The following is a 26,121-nucleotide window of genomic DNA, read 5'->3' on the forward strand; positions in this document are numbered from 1 at the left end:
AAGAGAGAGTCAGAAAGGGAGAGAGAGAGAGAGAGAGAGAGAGAGAGAGAGAGAGAGAGAGAGAGAGAGTGAGAGCATGTACATTGAAGTGGTGGTTGCTGTAAAAAGAGTAATGACCAATCGTATTTTACACTGGTATTCACTGCCCATTTGTGTTTCTGTATGTAAATATAGGAAATTGTTTTTGCCGAGAGTAATGTGTATTTTTGATGAACAAAAATTGATTTTTGTAAATTAAAATTTTTTAATGTGAATAGGACAACTTTGTGCTAGAAGTCCAAATAGTCTTTATTTAAACTCAACAGACGGGAAAAACAAAACAAAAGATATTTGGAATGGTTAGCAATGAATTGTAAAAGGAATGCCATAGCTATGGAGTATGAATTTGAATAGCAAAAACGCAAATCTTGTTGCTTCGATGAGGAAAATAAAATGATAAAACAAAAATAAACATGAAGAAGAAAGAAAGAATTGTCTTCAATGAGGCAGGACTAGAAATCAAACATCAAGCTGAGATTTATTGTAACTTAAAGAAAGGGTAGCATTTGGCTGTTGTGGAAACATAGATTATGAATCTGATCCTGTTGTCTTGAATAATGGAATGTCTCTAGAATGTGTGGATTGTAGAATATAAAAAAGTGAAAAAGAGAAGCTTCAAGTAGGTGTTATTCAAACAGGATAACAAAATTACAAACCATATCAAGGCCTGCCAGCCACACTTACAGAATTGTGGAACGGAAATAGAACTGAATGAAATGGTTTCCTTTCTAAGACAACTGAATACAACTTTTGCTTCCAAAAGATTTCTTTTGGACTTGTTAAGACTGATAATGGAAGATGGAATCCTACATTGAAAATATAGAGATAACTTTACATCACAAAGAATCATTCCTTCCACTTTGATTACGAATTTCTGCAGATATATTCCATTGGCAATGAGGTTGAGATTCCATCCGTTGGGCAGGAGTTTCATAGAAGAGACATAACTCTATGTAAGCAGGACCGATTCCTCATCAGAATTTCAGACATACAGAGAAAGGGGAGAGAGGAGAGGGAGAGGGAGAGAGGAGAGGGAGAGGGAGAGAGACTGTGTGTGTGAATGATAAGATGCATGGATATGTGTGTGTGTGTGTGTCCCATTGTTTGGTAAGGTTCCAGACCCTGCTCTATCATGCTAACCCATTGCACAGATAAACTGACCCAAGTGCTCAACCGATTCTTTATTTTATCAACTCCAAAAGAGATAAAAGACAAAACCCACCAAACAGCTTCTGGTTGGAATCCACCAATTCAGCCCCCACCCCCTTTTACCTGTCTTTCAGATTAGATTTGTACGTAAAACAGGTGTTATCTGATTTTTTCAAAGATCAATAATTACAAATTCTCAAAAAAAAAAAGAAATGAATGGAAGGATGGTTTTTTTAAGAAAGACAGTCGATTATGGCAGTATTGGTGGTGGTGGCGGCGGCGGCGGCGGCGGTGGTGGTGGCGGCGGCGGCGGCGGCGGCGGCGGTGGTGGTGCAGCTGCTGATCCCCATCCCAATAATCAATATGATTAAGATAATGGTGATGAGCTAACATTGAAGTCAATGGAGACAATGACAAGGATGACGACATGATGGTGGTGGTGTGGTGGTGGTGATGGTGGTAACAACAGTGATGATGCTGTAAATGTTGATAATATTAATAATGACAATGATGATGATGATGATGGTGGTGGTGGTGGTGGTAACAACGGTGATGATGATAACATTGATAATATCAATGATGACAATGATGATGATGATGATGATGGGGATTATGCTAATCACGTCACCTTAATTTGATTCTGTTTGTAGAAATCTGTACAAAACCAATACTAAAGTTATTGCTCTCATGGAGGTGTCTTTTTTAAAACTAAAAATCCTTAAAACCCATAGAGTAAATCATCATCATCATTATCCTCATCACAGCCACCACCACCACCATCGTTGTCGTCATCGCCATCATCATCATCACTGCATAAATTATTGGTGATTTATTTTCTGGGTTCGATCAGAAATATTAATGATCTGTCTGAGTTTATTTATAAATTATTAAGACGTAAATACTAATTAGTTTGACAATATGTCTTCAATTTTTACAATTTTTAAATTTTATTTATTTACTTTGTTGTAAAGAGTCAACGACGGGTGGAGGGAGGCATCTTCACGTGGTCACTCGACCTGCTAGAAATAGCAGTCGAATCTACATCGAATTTCACACCCAGCCATCTTAAAATGGGAAAGAGGACACGTTACATATTATTGTCCTGGATACAAAATCTTAAAAAGACAAGATGGCCATAGTTGGTATGTTTTGTTAATAACTCCATTCAATGAGGGCTGACATAGAGTTAATCAATTTTGTTTTGTTAACCTCACTTAAAACGTTCTGAATGACGAAAGCATCATGGAGTAGTCTCCCTTGGTTTCCGCCTCTGCCAGGTGTGCGTTTTCGGAGTCTTCGGGGTCTCGCTTTGTTTATAGAACTTTGTTTGGGATTTCGAATGTTCTTTTTGTATTAAGGAAAAGGAAATGGGATTTTGTGGCATTCGAACTTTTTCTTAGAAGCTTTAGAGACGTAAAAGAAGCGAATTCGCTTCTTGTTCGGATTAAAACGGCATAATTCCTGTTGCCTTTTGCAGTTTAATCTCCATGGTGATATCGGAAGAACGGTGGATAAAATAATTTGTGGTATCTGATTGCATTTCTGAACGTTCTTAGTTCAAAACTTGCTCTTGATCAACTTTATTATTCGTCATTCCGAGACAATAAAATAAAATATTAATCAAATTCTTTCATCTACCTTGGTAGGTCCAACATCTTTCTGTATCCTTCTTTCCAAATGTGTCTATTTTACTTGGCTGGACCCTCATAGCCATTCGATGTTAAAAAATTTTTTATACGTTTCTATTATAAGGAATTGCATTAAAAAAAAGTTGAAATATTTTGTAGAAAAATATAATCAATTTGTTGCAGATAAATTTTAACAACAAAATCTTAGGTGAACCCTACTAGGGTATACTAAGGTTGCACAGGTTTACACAGTAAAATCAAAAGTGTTGCCCCCACTACCCTACTCCGCTACTGGAGTAGGGTGTTGGTAGTTCATGAAAGAGATTTGGTTGCTAATTATAGTAAGTCAAACGACCACATAGAGGTTCGTTCCTCGTTGACTTTTAGTTTTGGTTTGTCAGATGACTTTCCTTTGGTAGAAATACTTGGTATTCGAAATCTTGCCAATTAAGTAACGAGAACCACTGGCGTAGCTAGTGAGTGCCGCCCGGGGCGGCCCTTCCGTTTACCGCTCTCGGACCCCGCAATAAAGACATATTGCCTACAGCAGACCCAAAAGTGCCGCCCGGGGAGGACCCCCCGACCCTCAGCTACGCTAGTGACGAGAACAGACCACAACATATCAGTTTCCTTATTTGGCGACGACAGTCCTAATCAGATGAACTTCGCCCATATTTCAGCCAATCGTTGTTCTAGGGCATTTGTGTGGTATTGAGATTAATGGAAAATTCCATGCAGTTTCGCATTAAATCATACTTATTAACAGAGACGTGCGGGAAAAGCAATCCAGAGGATGATAGAGGCGCGAGAGGTTTTCTTGGTCAGCCGGCAGCTATGTCTCGCTGATCTCGTGTCGCCAAGCACGAAGACAACACTTTAGCTACTGGGATTCAGCGTAACACCTTTTCGTAAAGTAAAAACTGTATCATCGACCTGTAAATAAACATGTTACTAAAATGCAAATGTTGTAATTGGTCTTATTTGGGAGCGGCAAGTAGCCAGACCAAATAATCCAGCTGTCAGCAAATCAATCCTACTCGTCTTTCATTAGTTCTCTTGTTTTAACCATTATTCGAAAGTTTTGTAATACGTTCTTCCAATATTGCATTATCACTTACCCATATAATTTATTTTCATAACTTGTCTTCAGTTTTAATTTAAAACACAAATATTATATTATTACGAAATAATAAAACCTTTTGAAATGAAATGAAACAGCTTAGACAGGCGAGAAAAACAATTCCAATTCAATTTAAAGCATCTTCTGTAGTTCACCGTGAAACGTGCAATATTATTTTTTATTCTCTTTACTCTTTTATTCTGTTACTAGTTTCTGACATCGGATTGCGGCCAAGATGGAGCATTGCCTTTACGTGTCGTGTTAGGTGTTTATCTATTCTATAAAGTAGAACGGCGCAGTCAATACTACAAGATATATTTTACACGTCGCTCTGATTCTCCTATCTCTTGCCAACACACACCAAATTTCACAGACAAAGCTATGATAGAAGACATTTGGCCAAAGTGATATATTCTAGGATTGAAACCCCGACACAACATTTAAAACGGATGCAAACCATTTGATTTAACCAAGGAAACAATATTTCCATCAGTTTTCAGTTGCTTACAAACTCCTGATTTTCCAGTCTAAAATGTCATTCTCTCTTCGTTAGACGAACCCAACCAACTGAATGGTAGTGATCCCTATTGAATTTATAATCCGGTACAATTTCAATTCTTGGTTGCAATCCAACGAAACATGTCGGTGACACAGAATACTCGATAGTCACACTAGTAATTTCCATCCATCGATATATAAAAGAGGGAGAATAAGGCCGCTTATGAGCCTTTTAGGGGACCACCGAGACTGATAGAAGGGAGTGAGGCATTCTCAGGAGACCTGATCCAAATGCTTAAAGAGTGGCTTGTACTGAAAACATCCGATAGGTTGTAGATGCTTTTAAATTCGGACAGGGGTTCAGTCTGACATCCCCAAATGGTAAACGTCACTTCAACGGGTTTTCCCAAATATCCATCGACTAAATTTTACTTACAAGGCCCTGGTCAATCGGAGGCCATAAGAAAAAATATTAACCCAATGTATCGCACAACAGGATTGAACCCGAACTACTGGCTACGGTTTGACCCTAATGTAGCAACTTGTTAATCCACAGCCATGCCATTAAAATCGTAAACATGCATTGAAGTGTCACTCGCAAACGAGAATGATTTGATAAGCATGACTGTAACTTGGCAGTTGTAAGAGAGGATTGAACTCAGAGAATCGTAACTAATGCCTCCAGGAATTCCTCTCAACGTCCTAATAACTTTGCTAACTTGTCCGCAGAAGAGTAAATTGGCAATCTCAAAATAATTTTTTTTTTTTTAAGTGAAGAAACATTATGGACAACACCAAGGACGAAGTAACATGAAGTGATTCGGACGGGAGTCGAAACTATAATTGCTGACTTTGCATGCTAGGAGCCTTAAAATAATTATAGTACGTCCTCCAAGGCAAATCATTTATTTGACAGAAAAAAAAAAGGAAAGAAAAAAGAAAAACAGATGGTCTAATAAAGAAAGCTAATTAACCATATATATATATATATATATATATATATATATATATATATATATATATATATTGTAACAAGTTAGTTGTTTAACGAATAAATTTTATACGAATAAATATTATGACAGGTTTTTATACCTAGATATCTATTAACAAACCAGACAAGCAACAAATGGGTTAGAAATGATAGCGACTGGATATTGCCATTCATCAACGATTCAACCGTCAAAGAGATTCGGAGCAGTAAAAGAGAAAGAATAAATATGGAGTTAGAGAAAGAGTAAGAGGGAAGAGAGAGAGAGAGAGAGGTGGATGGGTCGGTGGAAAAAGAAAAGGAGTGAACGGAGCAGGAGAGAGTGGGAGAAATTTACAACATCAATTCTCCGTTCTGTTTACATGTTACCATAGCAACCAAACATAGATCGTAACTTTATATTGAATTTAATGTTCTTATATACACTCCAGTGTAAAGTAAATAGTAACCAGAATTTTGAGAAACTTTAATAATCATTTAAAGGAGTCTTAAATGCGCCTGCAGCTCCGTGATTCTCTCGATTTCAAACTGGGCAACACATCCTAATCTTATTTATTTAAAAAGCAGGGAGAAACCCACGTACTACTTGTGTTCTCCTCAAGTGTCCATACACACCCATTCAGATCGAACCGACACTGTTTATTAATAGTTGGTGTCGCCAGGAAACCATCCGTCTTTCTCTCCTCGTCTAACTTGTCTCACTCATCCACTTTTTATCGTCTTTATTGCATATTACAACCAGCGGCTGACATTATCCTCCGTGAGTCCAAGTTTTTCTTATTTAAATCATATATATATATATATATATTATAAGCACAAGGCCTGAATACTGTAAACTGAATTATATTTATATCCAGTTTATAGTATGCATGTATGTGTGTGTATATATATAATCAATATATTTTGGGTTAACCCACGGCTGAGAGGTGAATAGATTGTTTGCACTTTGGGGCAAAGTGAAACGATCTAATTACAAAGAATGATACAAAACATTAGAGACACTCAACCAAGTGTTCTCTGCATATTTAACGTTTTACCAGAACCAATCACCAAATTATGAGATCGTTTTAACACACGGGGTCTCATAGTGGATTATGATTTGGCCTGCATCGGATTTCATTCCGAAATCTCTTGTTTATTTTTGTAATATTGAAAGAACGACGGATTTACAGAATCTGTTTAGCGTGCAGAAGGGGAATATATTATGGTTTTTAGCTACGGCCCTTTATGTTCTGAGTTCAAATCTTGACTGAGTCGACTTTGATTCTCATTCCTCCAGATTTTCTTACATAAATAATATAAATATATAGAGGCAGGCTGTAGTCACTTAGCAACCACTCGGTGTCGGGTTCAGTCCCATGTCGTGGCACCTTGGGAAAGTTCTACAGACCAATGCCTAGTGAGTGAATTTGGTAGACGGAAACTGTGTGGAAGCATGTCATATACATCTATGAGTATGTGCCTTTGTGTTTGTTCCACATTGACTCCTCTACAAAACTGCACACCTCTAATGCCCCCCCCCCTCGCTACTTCAATATGTGCAGTAAAGTGTTTGCTTTGTTGAGGAGGTCTAATAACAATGGAATATATACGGAGTTTTCTCCCATAATTGCAAAAGTGATTAAAATAACACTGTCTTCTCCTCGTCACAGAATTATTTCTAATTAGCTTTTTGATGCTAAACTGATAAAATATGTTGACTCCAATTTCCAAATAAGCATCAGCCAAATTACTAACGCTGATTACATCGACAAAACACGTTCATTCAGATTTGTAGAGTTGTAGCAAAGTTGGAAATCATTATTACATAAGAATGAAACTGCTGACCATTGAAGAAAAGCATTTGGAAGGAATCGGTTTGAGGTTTTGATAAGTTCGGCTTATCATATTTAATAGGCTGAGTATTATTTTATATTTTTTACTTCTTTCAGTGATTAGGCTGTAGTGATTGAAGATAAATGTCCAACTGTACTCCTTCTTGTTGACTCCAATTTTTTTCAATTATATATGTACGTATGTATGTATTTATATGTAAAAGCACGCATACAAATTTCCTTAAATTCTACCCAATTCTTTTAGGTGATATTGGATAAAACAGATGAGATGATTATGAGTGGAATACTTTTGTTTGGAGTTCTGCTCAATGTGAGCCTGCCTGGGGCTAAACACTATTTACTAGTTGATAGAATTAATGACAAATCCACAGTTCTATCTATTTCTTCATGGTTTTATTCAAGCTGTAGATTCTTTTATTGAATTTGTATTTGAAGGAAGCAAGTCAAGTGATTTAAATATTTCATCCACTGCCGCCATTACTTTATTTGGTGTGAATCGTTATGGCCTGGCTTGTCACTTCAGTTAAGTTTACGGTGGTGGAAATATGACAGCTCTGATGACTGTTTCCAACGACACTTTACAAATAAAAGATACTAAAATGTTTTGTGGTGAAGTGGGAAGGTTGTGTAAATATATTGTGTTGCCAAAATATAACGTTATATAAGAAGGACCACATGACCTCTCATCTCAACCAAAATTTAAGTAAACACCATCAACAAGTTATGAATCTTATAAAGAACTGACAGAGAAAAATATGTTTTATTTATAAATTTTGCTTCCTTTTTCAATCTTTTTCTTCTTCTTGTCACTCATATTCGTCACATATGATAATTTTCTTAACCTTTCGATTCTAACTCAACATTTGTTTATCATGTTGGAAGTTGTTTCACTGAAATCAAACTGATGTTTACCAGTCAATTTCAAACTTCTCCGATAATTCTTTCGACGATAGATATATCTGTTTGTCACACAATCAATCCAGTTATTCATCTGATCTATCCTAAGACTTTTTCATCATCAGAGGTATTTAGATCTATTGATGTATTGACTTATAGATGAAACCAGTGGGAGAAACAGTATTAATGAAAAGGCCTTTCTTCGCACCATCAATGCTGTACCTTTTTAGTTCCAGTGGTGAACTACAAGTTCAAAAGAACCTGTGAAGTGCATCTGTGCCTACGATAATATTAAATTAAAGAGTCGCATCTGTGCCGACTCTTTGATTTTACAGATTCTTAGATTATATAACTTAGATTAAATTATCACAATTGACAGTTTGTAAAGCTTACAATAATAAAATATTAAGAAGAAGGAACAAAAGCTTCTGAAAGTTGTTGACAGAGTGAAACATTCAACCAAGATCATGCTAATTCTCTTCATTTCACTTGATCAGAAAAGCTGTTAAATTTGGTGAGAGAAAAGCCCAGCCTTCATGACTTCAAGATGAATGTGTATACATATATAGTAGATGTATGTTCAAAGTATAATCGCTCTTATGTCTATATTGTAGTGAAGTCACATGACTCAGTGGTTAGAGCGTCAGGCTCACCATCACGAGGATCAAGTTGTGTTGTGTTCTTGAGCAAGACACTTTATTTCACGTTACTCCAGTTCACTCAGTCATTACTGTCTGAGGCATCTCTTTTACTTTCGTGGCAGGTAACTACAATGCTGCTAGACCAGTTGGGGGATATGATACCTTCTTGTTCAACTTGATTAATTATGCAGGTAACTAGGCTGTATCCCATTCTGCCAGATATTTTAAGCATCTCAGTGGTAACTCCTGACAGACCAGGGACTTCCTCTCTCTCTCCATATCCTTAATTGTTTTATGATGCCAGTTTGGATGGTTGGTCCCTTTGTCAGGTCCACATTAGGAAAACTTGCTTTCTCCCATGCATTCTCCACATTTAGTAACCTTTCATAAAAGCCCTTCTGAGCCTTTTTGTTTCAGAACCACAAAGTACACTCTTCTCTCCTTCAATATCAGGATTTTCCCTCTAAATTAATATTAAAAGATGAACCAAGTGTAACCAGAGGCAAGAAAAAAAAAAAAACTACAGGATTTTGCTGAAACTTTAAGATGACTGGGAGGGTTTGGAAGGCATTGATTAAAGTTTATGATGTATTTCTAGTAAAATCTGAGTAGTGACCTTCTAAGAATTCAAAGACACAATAATAAAACCTTATTATTCGGCCAAGTTTACCATTGAACTGATCAGAATGTATCACAGTTCTTTTCCCATTTCAGAAAACAAATTCCACAGCAACTGCAATCAGAGTTATTTTGTTTGCGCCTCCTTTTTTTGTTATGAATGAATAGGCAGAGGATTTAATCTTGCTTGTGTCATTCTTGACCAAAGACATATTTTTCAATCATTTTGTTCGAGAAAGTGTTTATTCAGCCATACCAAATGTTACCAACAAAACTTGGCAAATTTTGCAAATTTCTATTATTTGGTGTTTGCCATTGGCTGTTCATCCATTCAGATGGTCTTAAATGTTTGCCAAATAATAAACCTTTGTCCATTCATTCACAAAAATTTTACTGTTTGACATGACTTTGATAAATTGTCTACGTGTGAGTAGAACTGTGGCCAAAGAAGAAACTAAATATTTCCATTTGAACCTAACACCAGATATCAGCATTCAATTGGAGCTCTACACAGTCTTGACAACAAACAGGACTGAATAATTATCAAGAAATCATCAAAAGTAAGCAATGGGTACACTTCCCATCTTAATTAAAATAGCACCAGGTATTAATTTACTTCCAGACACTTCAACACCTTTTCAACTCATTAAGTGGATTCCCTGTATTTGGTAAATAATTGAGCAACAGTCTCTTTGCTGTCTTAACATGTCACATGGTATCTGACTTTGGAGACTCAGGTTTAAAGAATCTGTTTGACAGTGTTTTGCTAAATCTTTAGCTTTGAAGTGCTTCCAAATGCTTGACCATTCAAGAGTTTTTCCTCAAAACATGATGCTTGCTCATATTGAAGCATAATCCTCTGTTTCTACAGCCGTATGAATGTAGCTGCAGTTTTGTGAGTGCATCTATGATAATGGTAAAGATTTTATGTCTGCCAAACAATAAACAAACCAAAAATTCTCCATTGGCCACAAAATATTTGTTGATTCAATGAATACATAATTTGATTTTTTTAGTTGGAGGCTTTGATAGCATTCATCAGCAATAACTGAAAAGGTTAAGTGTCTGTTTCAGACAAAAAAAGCTTAGAACAAGATTAGCCATTATAGAACTGAATTCATTTTGTATATCATAGCTCAGGTATCTATATCCAGCTTTGAATAGACTGTACATGGGTGATTGGATGCTGGCAATTTGGCATGGCTGACTGGACATTGAGCCTATTTTGGTGATGGCTTGTTTGGTGACAGTACTTTCTGGCACCCGAGGCAAACACATGCCACACCCACACATGCAGCAATAATGAACAAGAAGCATTTGCATTTAACAATTTTGGTCGAAGAAAACAATCGCTTTTTTTTTTCTGTTTGTTGTTCACAATTGCAAGCATATTTATTGCTTGCTATTGTGAAACAATGTTTAATAATCTTACCGATGACTGTTTTTTGAAATAAAACACATTTTCTCAGTAAATATTCAATATTTTAAATACAATATATTAAGTTGACAAATTAGAAATTTTAACCTGTTCAGACCTGTGATAGGATAGATGAACACTTACGTATCTAATCTTAAAATGTTTTTAGAGCAGACAGCTGGAGAACACAATGCGTCTGTGTGTGTGTGTGGCAAGACTGCACCTAACTGTGGCATTCTCTCTTCACTTGATTCCTGATTGAAACAATTAATTCATTTAATGTTATAGACATGTCGAAGAATGGAACCATCTGGAATTAAGATTGAAGAGATGTTGTCATTCACTTGCAGACTGATATTGCATGAAGACTTATGCCGGTTACTTTGGGATTGGTAAATTTCCAGAGTTTAAACTGTGACCTCTCTCTATATTTTGGCACAGGAATATGTTTAATATTATCCAGGCATGGCTGTGTGGTTAACAAGCTCACTTTGCTACCATGCGGTTTTGGGTTCAGTCTCACAATACGGCACCTTGAGCAAGTGTCTTCTACTGTTGCCCTGGACACATCATCACTGCCATCATCATCATCATCATCATTGAATGTTGTACCTAATATATTTATATAGCTATGTATATATGTATAGCTATCTATATATGTGTATATATATATATATCTCTTTTACTCTTTTCAGTCATTTGACTGTAGCCATGCTGGAGCACCGCCTTTAGTCGAGCAAATCGACCCCAGGACTTATTCTTTGTAAGCCTAGTACTTATTCTATCGGTCTCTTTTGCTGAACTGCTAAGTTACGGGGGACGTTAACACACCACCATCGATTGTCAACCGATGTTTTGGGAGGAGGGGTTAGGGTATTTTATTACAACAAATAGGAGTGTGATCAGGGAGAGAGAGAGACAGAGACAGACAGACAGATAAGAGGGCAGAGAGGAAGGAGATGAAGGAGTGAGAGAGAGAGGTGGGGGTTATGGGCTGAAGTGCAATTTCCTTACTCTTGTAGCCAGCCAGTGTCACTCAGCTGCATTTCTCAACTAGCAAACCCGTTCTTAGCTGTGCCATCTTGCCTTCCCCTAAGCCACAGACCACACCACCGATTCCTTGGTATCAAATTTCAGGCAGGTGATGAAGTTGTCTTCCACCACCACCACCACCACCACCATCGCCGCCACCACCACCACCATCACCACCACCACCATTGCTGTTAAATGGAAAAGTCTTCACTCATTTTTTAGTTTTAGGTAGGGTTTTTTTTTGTATTTTCCAATATTTTGGGAAGTTAAAGAAGAAAGGAATACTTACATATGTATAGACACACACACACACAGTGGCACACTTACAAGCACAGATGCATACAAAATCATACATATGCTTCATACACACAGACAGACATACACACATACATTATATATATATATATGTGTGTGTGTGTGTATATATATATGTATGTATATATACATACACATATATATACATGTATATACACACATATGTATACATATATATATGTGTGTGTGTATCTATATATATATATATACAACACACACACAAATATAAACATGCACCCACAGACACACACAATGCTCACATGCATAAATACATGCTTATATTTGCACACACACACACTCATACATATATGTATACTCGTACATACAGACATAAAATCACACACTTACACACATATTATACAAAAATATAAGACACACGCACACACACACACTCATACAAACATGCATATACACACGTACACAAATACATACACCATGCTCACATAAACATGCTATTACATGTGCACTTGCACACACACACACACACTCTCTCACACACACACAAACACTCCCATAGACATCCATACATACACACCCAGACCCGACTAAACAAATGTCAGCCATAAATAAGAGCAAATCCTGGTTAAATGGCTGTTTGGAATTGAAATGTCTCTAAAAGAAATAAATAAATAAAGCAATAAATTCCTGATGTCTTCATAAAAACAGGGGCCTGACTGTTTATATTTAGTCAGGTAACAGGAGTGAGGGTCATGGAAGGAGCTAAGTAAGAAGCTGTTTTATTACATATAAGGTAGAAAGTGAAGAAGGGTTTGCGGGAAGGAAATGTTTTTACAGCAGAAAAGAAGAAACTTGGTATTAGTTCTTGGGGCCTGGCAGTTGGTGTCTCTTATTTGCATCGTTATCAACCAGCACCCCCCCCCCCCACCCCCACCACCATCATCATCATTGTTGCCACCACCACTGTCATCATCGTTTTGACAATCTCCTTTCTCCATGCTGCTATGGTAAGGAAAAGAGTCCTCCATACAACATCCTACAGCTGGATGCCTTTCCTGGTGCCAACCATTATTAGTTTTCTCTTTTTTCTTCCTTGTGAGGAACTTCATTTAATGAGTCTCCAGAAGTCAAACAACTGGAAAATGGAATAAATTATTTAGGTGGGACATCAGAATAAAATGTCAGTGCAGTATAAACAGTGCCATTGCAAACACACACACACGTATACATATATGTGAACCTACAGCTTGACAACTAGTGTTGGTTCATTTTTATGTCCCCATAACATTCGGGTTTAGCAAAAGAGACCAAAAGAGTAAGTACAAGGCTTAAAAATTAAGTATTAGGTTTGAGCTATTCTACCAAAACCCTTTGTGGCAGTGCTCCAGCATGGCCACAGTCCTGTGACTGTCTCTGACACAAACACCATTGGATAAAAAGCTGATGTTGCAGAAAAAAATGTCACTCAGCTACTTGATAAACCAAGATCAATAAAAAAAGAAAACTGAAAGAAGTACTTAGGTTGAATAACATGTTGAGTACAGTGCTGCAGCCTGACCGCAGTCTAATGATTAAAGAATGAAATATATAATGTTAGTACGAATCATTAACCCAATACTTCAATGGAGACATTCATAGTGGTATGTTACATTTGAACGGTGTAATGTCACAAGGAAATTATAGAATACATTTAATTAATTAAGATCTCATAATTAAGATCTTATGCAATAAAACATCTTTAATGAAAGTATAATATTATTATAAATTTTTTGATGTTTTAACTAAAAGTATTTCACGATCAAAGAGTGCTATAACGAGGGAGCATGAGGTGATTTAGAATTTGTTAATCAAAATATTCTTCTAATTTGTTAAAATTTTCTTTTCTTTTGTATTTCCCTTCTCCAATCAATCTCTCATGCTCGTTTATTCTATTTTGGCTAATTTCTATTTCTGTATTTTGTTGGAACAATTGCTTTTCTCAACTGGATCTCTTTGCAAACCACTAAACACTCAACAGTGGATTAAGAGTGGAACAGCACCAAAATCTCCTCTCAGACCCCAAAACTGGCTGCTGTCAGTTGGCAGAGTTTATTTCAGTTTAACCTTCTCCACACATTTCTCTGTTATCTTTTTTCTTTTGAGATTACTGGTACCTGTGGTCACTGTTTCTAACGACAACAAGAACGAAGAAGATTTAGTTGGGGTTTCTCAGCTGTAAACTCTTGGTGGAGGAGTTTGTATGAAACTAAAGTCAATGAAATTATTCCCCAATAGTCAAAATCATTCTCTGAAATAAAATACCAGTTGACTACTGGGGATCAATTTCATTGACTTTAGTGTCTTACAAACTCCTCCACCAAGAGTTTACAGCTGAGAAACCCCAACTAAATCTTCCTCGTTCTTGTGGTCGTTAGGAACAGTGACCACAGGTACCAGTAATGTCAAAAGGTCTTATGTAAACCAAGTGAAGATGATAAAGAATATCGAGTTCTTTTTTTCTTTTGTGTTCTTTCAGACACATCCTGGAATTTTCAGTATGCCTCTTCCTCCTCCTGCTCCAGCTCGTAAAAAAATTAATTCTGCCTCAAAGACGTCAGGAACTAAAAGCAAAAACGACACCAATGATTTGATTGACAAAGAAAAACTGTATCAGTGAGTCGATTCTTTCAGCCATCCCGATTTATTTTAGGTTTTGTCTTTTCTCTCTATCTCAGTCATAAGACTGTGGCCATACTGGGGCACCACCTTGAAGAATTTTCAGTCGAATGAATCGACCCCAGGACTTACGTTTTAAGCCTGGTACTTATTTTATCAGTCTCTTTTTCTGAACAGCTAAGTTATGGGGATGAAAACACACCAACACTGGTTGTCAAATGGTGATGGTGGTGGGAGAATAAACACAGACACAAACACACACACACATACATTCAATAAGCTTCTTTCAGTTTCCATCTATTGAATCCACTCACAAGGCTTTGGTTGGCCTGAGGCTAAAGTAGAAGATACTAAGATGCCATGCAGTGTGACCGAACCCAGAACCATGTAGTTGGGGAAGCAAGCTTCTTCCCACACAGCCGTGCCAGTCCCTTCGGTGGATTGAAACTAAACATCCATGAGCAAACGGTACAAACACCTTCTCTCTTCTGTCAATTCAGTTCTCACTTGTAATCGTTATATTTTTGATTATGTAAGACGGTGTACATTTTGCAAATTAATTAGTTTCTACGTATGAAAACATTTAATGTTTCTGTGAAGTAATTTTGAGATGAAAACCTTCAAGTTATGAATAATATCAAGTTCATAATTTCTAACCTCTGGATTCTTTGTTCACATTTGACTGAGGCAAAGAACAACCAACACGGTCACAAAGCTCTAATGAAGAAACTGTAAACAATTTGGAGATAGAATTCTGTCATTTCTTACTAAAGGAGATACAAACTTCACAAAGACTGACAAATAATTATGGAGATATGAATGGGCCAATGGCTACAGAAGCCAGCTGTAGAGCTGCTACGTGGTCATTTGATGTACATGAAATAGCAGCCAAATAGCAGGAGATTCCAGAGAGATGGTGTGGTAGGTAAGAAGGATTGTGTATTGTGATTATTTCAGGTGTTAACTTAGTGGTTCAGGAAAAGAAACAGATAGAATAAGCACGAGGCTTAAAAAAATAAGAAAATAAGGGCTGGTCTCAATTGATTCAACTAAAAATTTTTCAAGGCACTGTTCTAGCATGGCCACAGTCTAATGACTTAAACAACTAAAAGAAAGATAAAATATATATATATATATATATACATACATATATATATATTTCTTCTGTAATCTAACAGTGGTATTTCTTTGTTTTAACCTCATTAGCTAACGAATAGAAACTTCCAAGGTATTTTCATACGTGTGTTGTTGCCAGGTCTGTGGCAGAAGCAAATCCGTAAACTCAGTCTTTCACTGAAACTTCAATAATAATAATAATAATAATAATAATAATAATAACAATTGAAACTTCAGAGTTATGTTTGTCTGGCAGATGATTCGGTCAGGGACCAGATGTTGAAACAGAAGCAATTACATTATGGAGAAGAGACACTTTAAAACCATCTAAAATCACACAAAAACTGTTAAATTCACTTTTCATTTATTTCTTCGAGTGTCAAAATTTCCATCACACTTCAGTGAACGAGCGACCAGATTGGGGAGAGCAGGCAGGGAGGGGGGGGGGGGGGGAGGAATATTTTGAGACACATAGATGCAGGCATGGCTTTTTGATTAAGAAGTCTGCTTCCCAACCACATGGTTTCAGGTTCAGTCCTACTGCATGGCACCTTGGGCAAGTAAGTCTCTTCTACTAAAGTTCCAGGTTGACCAAAGCTTTGTCAATGAATTTAGTAGATGGAAAACTGAAGGGAACCTGTCATATATGCATAATACATGACTGTTGTGTATGTTTGTGTCTCCTTGTCTTGACATTATGTGATAGTTGTAAAAGAGTGTCACTGTTATACAAGCAGTGTTGTTCATTTCCAATATTCTGTGAGAAAATGCCTGGCAACGGGGAAATATCACCTGGCTTGAAAGCTGGAGGTCACTGCTGGTGACAGAAATGGCATCTTGCCATAGAAAATCTGTTTCAACAAACTTTGACTGATGCAAGCATGGAAAAGGGCATTAAAATGATGACAGCGATGGTGATTGCTAAAATGGCTCTTCCATGCTGTTGTTGCTTTCATAATTCCAGCACTTAACCAATAATGAGGAAGAGGATCATTCTGATCATCTGCGAATGCCATATGTTACAATAAGTCAAGTAAAACCCTCACTGGAATCCTATTTACATCTAGTAGTTATTTACTTAAGACCGAAGCAGTTTGTCTGGCATGCTAACGATTCTGCCAGCTCACCACCCTATATCTGACATGTCTTAAATATTCTGTGACAAATGTGAAATATAGTTTACTGATATTTCATTTTCTTTACCAGAGAACTGAATGCGGAACTTGAAGCTCGAACTGCTTATTTGGTCAGAGAAGCTGAAGGGCTAATAGTAAGTGATATGTTTACAAATATTCCATGCAAACGCCCGGCCTCCTTACAGGAATTCTTGCAAAGAATGGTTAACCAAATGCCAGTTTGCAGGAATGCTACAGTGGAACGTTGTATGGCAGGTGACTAACCTTGCCATGTATAAGATTTCTAGTATTGAAATGGAACCCTGTCTTTGCAGTCTCACAAGCCCAGCATGGCCACAGTTTCATAAAAGAATAAAAGTTTGGTTTTATGTTTCTTTGCAGAAAGATCAACCCGTTGATGTTTCAGAGAGTAGAGTTGGTTTAATTAATCTGGAATCATCCCACATCACATCCAACTTGCTGGATCATATAAACCCTGAGGAATTTCTACAGTAAGTTCTGTTGTTGTTTAGCCCTGGGTCAACCCGGGTCAAGTTGACTTCTGATCTGAAGTACTTCAGCCACAACCATCCTGTCTCCACCCATCCCCTATCTCTGACCACCTCTCACTCTCCCCACACACCCTCTTCTCACCCATCCACTCCCTATTCTCCTGTCCTCTCTCTCTCACCTTGAGGGTCCACCATCACATCTCATCACCCCTATTTTTGTTTCCTTCTGGCTCCTTCTTGGCCTCTTCATACCCCTCTCATACTTCCCCTCATCTCCTAAAATAAACCTGTCCCCTTCTCTACTGTGGCCTTACACAGTTGAAAGTGATCCTAGTCTTTGTGAGCTACATGATGACTTCACTAGTGCTAGTATCATGAAAACAGCCCCCAGTGCACTCTGCAAAGTGGTTGGCGTAAGGAAGGATATCTGGGAACCATGAATCCTGTCACACCATTCAACCCATGCCAGCATGGAATATGGACGTTAAAAGATGATGATCATTGTGGTCGTGGTGATGATGATGATGATGATGGCAGCAGCAGTGGTGGGAGAGAGGAGGAGGACGACATGAAAATCTACTTTGTCTTGTGTATTCATTCTTTTTTAACCCATTAAGTCCCAGAGTACTTAAATTTTTTAATATCACTTTAAAACTTTTACAGACGATTGAAAATAGGTTAAAATGAAAAAATGAATAATTATTAAAACTCCTTTACTTTGAGTAGAAATGGAAATACTCGGTTTCCTAAAAATAGGACACTGAGACAATGTGAGATAGCTTATTTAATGTTCTCATTAAGTGTCCTATTTATAGGACAGTGGGACTTCATGGGTTAAGTTAACAGGATGTGGATCCTGTATAAGTTTTGTTAAGTACTTCCATGCAACCTGTACATAGAGTTTGCTGATGTCTTTGTTCTATGTTTTAACTTGTCTATATCTAAATATATATATATGATTATATTCAATGGCAGAGACTTTGAGGATGAGGAATTTGTTAAAGATTTTGGTGATGACGCAGGAGATTATGGTGTATCTGCCTCAAAGTCTCATTCAAAGGTAAAATATGAACTTTGTTCATTGTCTGACATTATTTATTTCAGTGTGGGTGGATGAGATACAAAAATAGTTGTCAATATAGGCGTAGGAGTGGCTGTGTGGTTAGTAGCTTGCTTACGAACCACATGGTTCTGGGTTCAGTCCACTGCGTGGCACCTTGGGCAAGCGTCTTCTACTATAGCCTCAGGCCGACCAAAGCCTTGTGAGTGGATTTGGTAGACGGAAACTGAAAGAAGCCCTTCGTATATATATATATTTAAGAAAGTCTCTCAGTTAAAGTTGCAGTCTTGAAACTGAAGCTGATCTGCCCCATGATGAACTACAGAGGCTTTTCTTTGAGGGCATTTACACATGAAAAAAATACAACTGGTTTCTACGTCTATTGAAGATGTTTCTGCCATTCGTTATTTGATTTCTCCATGTTAAACTTTATCAGCTCCACTCAATTACTTTCTGTTTCTTCTCATAAACCAGATGAACTCTGCAGCAAAAAGAAGTGTTTCTCCACATCAGCAAAACTCAACAAAACACAAAATCTCGTCTGCGTAAGGAATTTTATTTAATTTTCCTTTTTTTTTTTTCCAATTTCATTTGTCTGGATTCTCTCTTTATTTTTTTATCTTTTAGTCATTGGAATGAGGCCATGCTGGGGCACCACTTTGAATAATTTTAGTTAAACAAATCAACCCCAGAGAGAGAGAGAGAGAGAAAGAGAGAGAGCAAAAGGGCTTTGTCATTCAAGTGATTAAATATATATTTTTTTCAGAAGGGCCAAACCAACAAGTTCAAAATTAAACCTGGCTGATGATGTTGCTGTTCCTGATGAGACGTACCTCAACGACCTCCAGGACACTTTCCAACAGATCTCTGACCAACAACAAGCTGACCCTGATTTGAACCCTCCTACAGACTCTTCACAACAATTTGATGATATTCTACCTCCTACTCTTAATGAAATAGGCTCAGGTACAACTTTGCTTCTGTTGTCTTTTCTTTTCATTCCCTCTTTTTCTCACAGATAACCAATGAGATGGAGTCCATATCAGTCAAGGGTCAAAATTGGAAATTTGGAAGTTGGACAGTAAGCAGAATCTCAGAAAACTAGTGCCAGTTTGCATTGGTAAATAGCAATGACAGGAAGTTTGCAAACTTTAGACATTTTGTTTCCTCATTAACCTCCTCCTCCTCCTCCTCATTATTTTAACATCCATTCTTCCATGCTTGAATGGGGTCAGGTGGACTTTGTTCTTCTGCCAGATGCCCTTCCTGTCACCAACCTTCACCTGTTTTTAAGCAAGAAAATATCGTTTTCATGGCACACAAACATCACATGATGTCAAGACAGGGCCATACACAAGCATATACAGGCATTATATGAGATGGGATCCTTTCAGTTTCCATCTACCAAATTCACTCACAAAGCTTTGTTCAGCCTGATACGATAGTAGAAGACTCTTGCCCAAGGTACCACTCACCCACCCATGCCTGTGTCTTTAATATGCTTTTAGAATATTTTTCTCTTTTAAGTTGGCATAAATACGATTCCATTGAGGTATCAACTGTTATTTTCATATTTGAATTTATCAAACTATATCACCCTTCGTGGAGTTTTCACTCAAAATTCCTGCCTATGGAAATTAGGTTCTGGACTCCAAAAATTGGAAAATGTTTGTGATATTTTGGATTTTTATTATGTTAGCACCATGAATACTATTCCAATGGGGTATCAATCACTGTTCTTGCATTTGAATTTATCAAACTATAACCCATTCTGTACTTTTGGAAGAAATAAAGAAATTAAAGATCAGAATTCCAAAATCTGAAAATTTTTTAAAATGTCCTTTTTAAGTTGGTTTCATCAAATTATTACCAAATGTTCTCTAAATCCTTTTTATTACCATAATTCTGTTGAAATACTTTGTCTTCATTGCAAATCATTTTGAAAATAATAAAGAATTTAGTGAAAGAACTTTGTCATTCATGGAATGTTAGAATTTAGACCACTTTAAATGGGAAATTTGTTTCATTAGAACCAGGTGTGTGTGTGTGTGTGTGTGTGGTGGAGGACAGTTCTGTGCCCACCTGATGTGCACATAGTGGTTGGCAGAAGTAATTAATATTTGCTAAGAATTGTGTATGAGAGAGAGATAGAGAGACAGAGACAGACAGCGAAATAGACAGACAGGTAGACAGATAAGCAGAGAGATAAACAGACAAATAGACAGAGATGGGCAGACAGACAAACAAATAGACAGACAGACAGACAGACAAATAGACAGACAGACAGACAAATAGACAGGCAGGCAGGCAGGCAGACAGGTAGACAAAATGAGTGTTATAAGTAAGCTAGACGGTGGTAAGCCCATTATGTTGTCAGTACAGCTTGCAGCTACACAGGAAACAGAGAGTGAAAAGCCAGTGAGCTGTAATTCACCTAAATAAATAAAAAGCAACTACAGACTTATTGTGACACAATTATTCTCTTGTGTTTCCATAATACAGGCATTCTCTGATGTAACAAATGTACATTTAGTTTTGGCGTTAACAATTGACAGCTTACTGTAAATGATTTGGTTGCATCTCTTTCAGAAGCCATAATTCGTTTTCTAAAAGCAAAGTTAAGAGTGATGCAGGAAGAATTAGAAAATCTATCACAGCAATGTGAGAAAAAGGTGAGTGCACATGTAATTATAGTCTTTTACAAAACTGTTTAATCCCATAAAATCAGAATATTAAACATATTCCTGCAGATAGAATTCTTGAAAAGAAACATGTACGAAGAATATTATCGTATCTTTTCATTCTCATTTCTGTTTTTTTATTTGTAACACATTGTAATTTCTTATATGTCTCAGAAGAAAAACTTAGATTTCCTTGAATGATATGGTTAAAACTAAAAACTAAGATTTTACCAAACCAAAATGGTTGTTATTTGTTGAAAACTTGTCAAGTATTGCTTGATAGAGAGGAGTGAAACGGATGCTTAGGTTGATACAGTTAATATTCTCTTTCGGTTGTCTGCGATCAAACTAACATTTTCAGATCAAGTTATTGAGAGAGAAATAGTCTGAAATTTAGTGGAGAGATCTGAGCTTGAGAGGAGGCTGTCAACTACACAGATGGAACTTGGAAATTGGATTTTGTAGAGTTAATCAAAGTCATGGAGTGAAATGTGTCTGAATAATGGGATACAAACTAAGAAGTGCATTGGAAACTACTTTCAAGATAATGAAGGAGTCTCTATGTAGTCACTTGATATAATAAAAATAGCTGTCAAATCTCTCTCAAATCATGTATTTGTGTCTGAAAAAGAAAGGGTTAGGAGAAACCTTGCTGAATGCAATCTGGAGGTATCTATTAATTAAAGATTACTTAGTAATAATTGTTTCGTAGTTTGGTGCAATTTTAGTGGGAGAAGAGGGGGGGGGTTAATTACACCAACCCCAGTATTCAACTGGTACTTATTTTATTGACCCTTAAAGGATGACAAGTCAATCTAGGCAGGATTTGAACCCAGAATGCAAAGCCAGAAGAAATACGTCTATGCATTTTCTCTGACATGTTAACAAGCTTGTCGCTTTATGTTAAATTAGTAATACTCAAAGTTAATTAGTAATTTAATCTCCAATTGTTATTTTCAGGAGGAGGACAGGACAAAGCTTCAGGATCAAGTGAAACAAATGGACGAGGACTGTATCCGACTCCAGCGTATGAGCAGCACTCAGCTCACTCAACTGGAAAACTACAAGAAACTGATTGAAGATGGTAAACAAAGAATTGAAGGACTGGAAACCCAAGTAGTTACCCAGAGAAGAGTAAGCATACGTTTGGATTGTTTCATTAGATTCTTCTTCAAATGGTCAATCAAATTAATTAGTTAGTTGGATATTTAACCTATTGACTAATAATAAAAGAGTGGAATTGAACCAGTGCGTGTGTTAAGAATATTGGCATAATGACTTTCCCTACACACAAAATTTGTTTCAATACACATAAAGAATCTTACAAACCGGATACATAAACAAATTATCATTTTTAGTTCATAGCTTTAATGTCTGGTTAAACACACTAATTGTTAATTATGCAAATTAATTCTTATTTCCTGAAGTAAAAACGTTATAATATTTTCCTAAATTTTTTTTTTGCCCTTGGTTGGGTATGTACAGGAGTTGGAAGATTTAAAACGAAATTTTAAAAAGGAAAATACTTCACATAAAGCGACAGACGTGCGTTTGAACCGAGCACTTGAGGAAATGGAAAAATATAAAGAACAACTTCAAAAGACCAAAACTGATGCTAAGGTAAATCTTTTCAACACACCACCAATTCCACTTGGGGGGGGGGGGGTCTCTCAGCTCATTGGAGTGTAGGAAGCACGAGAATTATTCCATGCAGAGATGTAGTGGCTTGACCTGCAGAGACTCCAAGCTATGCCCCCCTGTCAAGTAACATTGCCCCAGAGATCCTTCTGAGAAATCCTATTTCAGCCATTTTAAAACATTTTCTTTTTAGTTACATTTTTTGATATGTTGGGTTTTTTTTTTCTTTCCCAGTTCATTTTATTTTGTAAAAGACACACAAAGAACTGGTGAGACCAGGTCTGAGGACTCGGAACCTCATATAAAAGATGGGATAAGATTGAGAGAATGGTGGCATGCTAAACTGAAGACCTGACCCAGCTAACCTCTGCTGACAAAGGTCTAAAAACACCCTGGATATTAAAGCTATGATGATGATGATGATGATTGTGATGAAAGGGCTGCAGAGAAGAAGAGGAAGATGCTGATGGTGGTGGTGGTGGTGGTTGTTATGATGATGATGATGATGATTTTTTAGAATTAATTTTTCAAAACTGAAAATGTATGGAAGACTGCAGCAAAGCAAACAGACTTGCATTACAATTGCCATGGTCGGTTCTTCAATACAAGATCTTTCCATCTGCCCCGTCTTGTCCCCCCCCCCCATTTTGTGAATTAATGTCACGTCATTCTGTTCCTGACACTCAGTTTTATTTTGGAACAATAGGATCACAGCAGCAATGACAAAAAACGGATTGAGCAACTTCTGGTTGAGAATCGGACGCTCGAGAAACAGAAAAACGAATTAATGACTGGCTTCAGGAAACAAATGAAATTAATTGATATTCTTAAAAAGCAGAAGGTAGGTTTGCAGAAGAATCTCCTTTCATTTTTTTTCCCCCTCAGACACAGGCTAAATGGTATGGGGGTAGTCAGCACTAGACTTGGACTGGTAATTTTATTTTATCTCCCCAGGAAAGATGAAAGGCAAAGCTGGCTGTGACAGAATTTGAACTCAAAATGCAAAGAGCCAGAAGAAATGTCACTATGCATTTTGAATAATAATAATAATAATAATAATAATAATAATGGTTTCAAATTTTGCCACAAGGGCAGCAATTTTGGGGGAGGGGATGAGTCGATTACATTAACCCCAGTGTTTAACTGGTACTTATTTTATCGATCCCAAAAGGATGAAAAGTAAAGTCAACCTCAGCGGATTTGAAACTCAGAACATACCAATGGGCGAAATATCGCTAAGCATTTCGTCCAGCGCACTGACAATTCTGCCAGCTCGCTGCCTTAATAATGATGATAATAATAATAATAATGCAGGCTCTCATGGCTTCTGATCTTAACTGGCTGGAAGTGTTGCCATGTACATTGTTTTGTCTTGGTATAAAGGATGGGCTACAGCAAATATTCTGCTCAATACCCCAGATTTGCTTGTCAGTTGTTTGACCTTAACCAGTTGAGCATGTCCCTTGGTGGCTGACGATATATGCATCTCTGATCATGAGCAGAAGTAGTGGAGGAGCATCATAGCCGTGTGTTGAGAGGAATTCTTTGGAGTTTGAATAATTCACCTCTGGAAACATGGGTGTTTCGTTCAACATCCTTAAACAACTGTTATTCAGGGACCTTTTGAGTGGGATGGGCTACTCGACCCACACAATCACATTGATGTTATTGGCAGACACCAACATGAAATTGAGGAACTAGCAAAGCGAATGAGAATCAGAGATTCTTGGTGTATCAAGATGAAAAAGCATCTTGGTTGCAAGCTGGTGGGAAGCAGAAGAGAATGGGAGAGGAGACGGAGGATGAGAGGGAGATGGGAGGAGGGGGATGGAAGGAAAAGATGGAGTTTACCTTTAATTATAGATTTGCTTGATCAGGGTTAATATGGAGGAGGATAAACAATAACAACAAGATATCACTGAATTTGAGTTGACCAGATCCTCGTTAAATATGCGATGCCAAAGGCACAGGATTATTTTTTGTGTGTATGGTGTGAATATCTTTGTAACATGTTTCAGTAATTTTCCCCGTTTATTTTCAGATGCATATCGAAGCTTCAAAAATGTTAACTTTTACAGAAGAAGAGTTTGTAAAAGCAATGGAATGGGAGACATAAGTAGTTGCAAGAAATCATATTTAGAGAACATAAAAGCGAAAGAAAGAAAGAAAGAAAGGAAGGAAGGAAGAAAAAGAAAGGAAAAAAAGAAAGAAAAAAACCTCATGTCATTATGTCATTATACCATTATGCTGTCATACTATTGTGCTAGTTTACCATTTTCCATTAAACCATTATGGAACCATGGCGTTATAGCAAAAAGAGCCTGAACTATGGGGTGGGATTCTGTCTAGGATCTATTTTTTTATAGAAAATATAAAAGTGAGATGAATGTGAGAATTCTTTCTCTGAATACTTCCAACTATCATCATCATCATCATCATCATCATCCTCATCATCATCCTCATCATCATCAGCAGCAACTATGATCTGTGATAATCAATAACTGTTAAATATACGATTGATTTAAGTGCACAAATCAAATTTTGTTAGGAAGAAATGGTGAAAGGTAAACTCAAAAAGAACTGGACTGAGACCCTAGAAGGGAGAAACTAAACACTACAAGGTATTCAGTCCAATTTATATACACACACACACACATATATAAATATATATATAAATACACACATTAAACCATCTTTCCTTCCCTGAGCATCTGCTAATACTTTACATGTACCAAGTCCTTGCGTTGTTTTTTTTTGTGTTTTTTGGGATTTACTATATATATATATATATATATATATATATATATATATATATATATATATACACATATATTTATATAGCAAGTGAATTGGGGTAAATGACTATAGTTGCTGACATGGTTACAGCATTGCACGTGATTGGTTACATTGAATTATGATGAAACAATTGTAAACAAAATATTAAAAGAATTTGCTAACTCTAATCTTTGATAATTTTCATTATACGCATGTATGTGTATAAATATAAAAACACACACAAGGTCATATGTACATGCAAACACATGCATACATACATACAGTATTTTCATTATTAATTAAATGCGTATTTCTGTAAGCTAATTATAATTGTTTTTTAACATGACCTTTGGCTATTAAAGCTCTTCATTTTGTTTCTTCCAAGCAGAGTTCATTAGAATTCTTAACATTTTCAGCTCATTTTGTTCCCTTCT

The 26,121-nt window shown here is 36.8% G+C and overlaps 1 protein-coding gene across 1 annotated transcript; it reads left to right on the forward strand.

Moving 5' to 3' along the window:
- The first annotated feature begins 5,532 nt into the window (after window positions 1-5,532).
- Window positions 5,533-25,085, forward strand: LOC106875916 (testis-expressed protein 9-like). The gene is made up of 12 exons (XM_089366303.1): window positions 5,533-6,182; window positions 14,651-14,787; window positions 17,113-17,176; window positions 17,424-17,533; window positions 18,509-18,593; window positions 19,068-19,138; window positions 19,360-19,559; window positions 21,183-21,265; window positions 22,235-22,408; window positions 22,760-22,894; window positions 23,619-23,753; window positions 24,954-25,085. Exons 2-12 carry the CDS (start codon window positions 14,672-14,674, stop codon window positions 25,026-25,028), a joined length of 1,248 nt encoding a protein of 415 aa, XP_089222429.1. The 5' UTR covers window positions 5,533-6,182; window positions 14,651-14,671; the 3' UTR covers window positions 25,029-25,085.
- Window positions 25,086-26,121: the final 1,036 nt, after the last annotated feature.

The sequence above is a fragment of the Octopus bimaculoides genome, chromosome 18, assembly GCF_046866305.1.
Source record: "Octopus bimaculoides isolate indiv1 chromosome 18, ASM4686630v1, whole genome shotgun sequence".
Classification (NCBI taxonomy): Eukaryota; Metazoa; Mollusca; class Cephalopoda; order Octopoda; family Octopodidae; genus Octopus; species Octopus bimaculoides.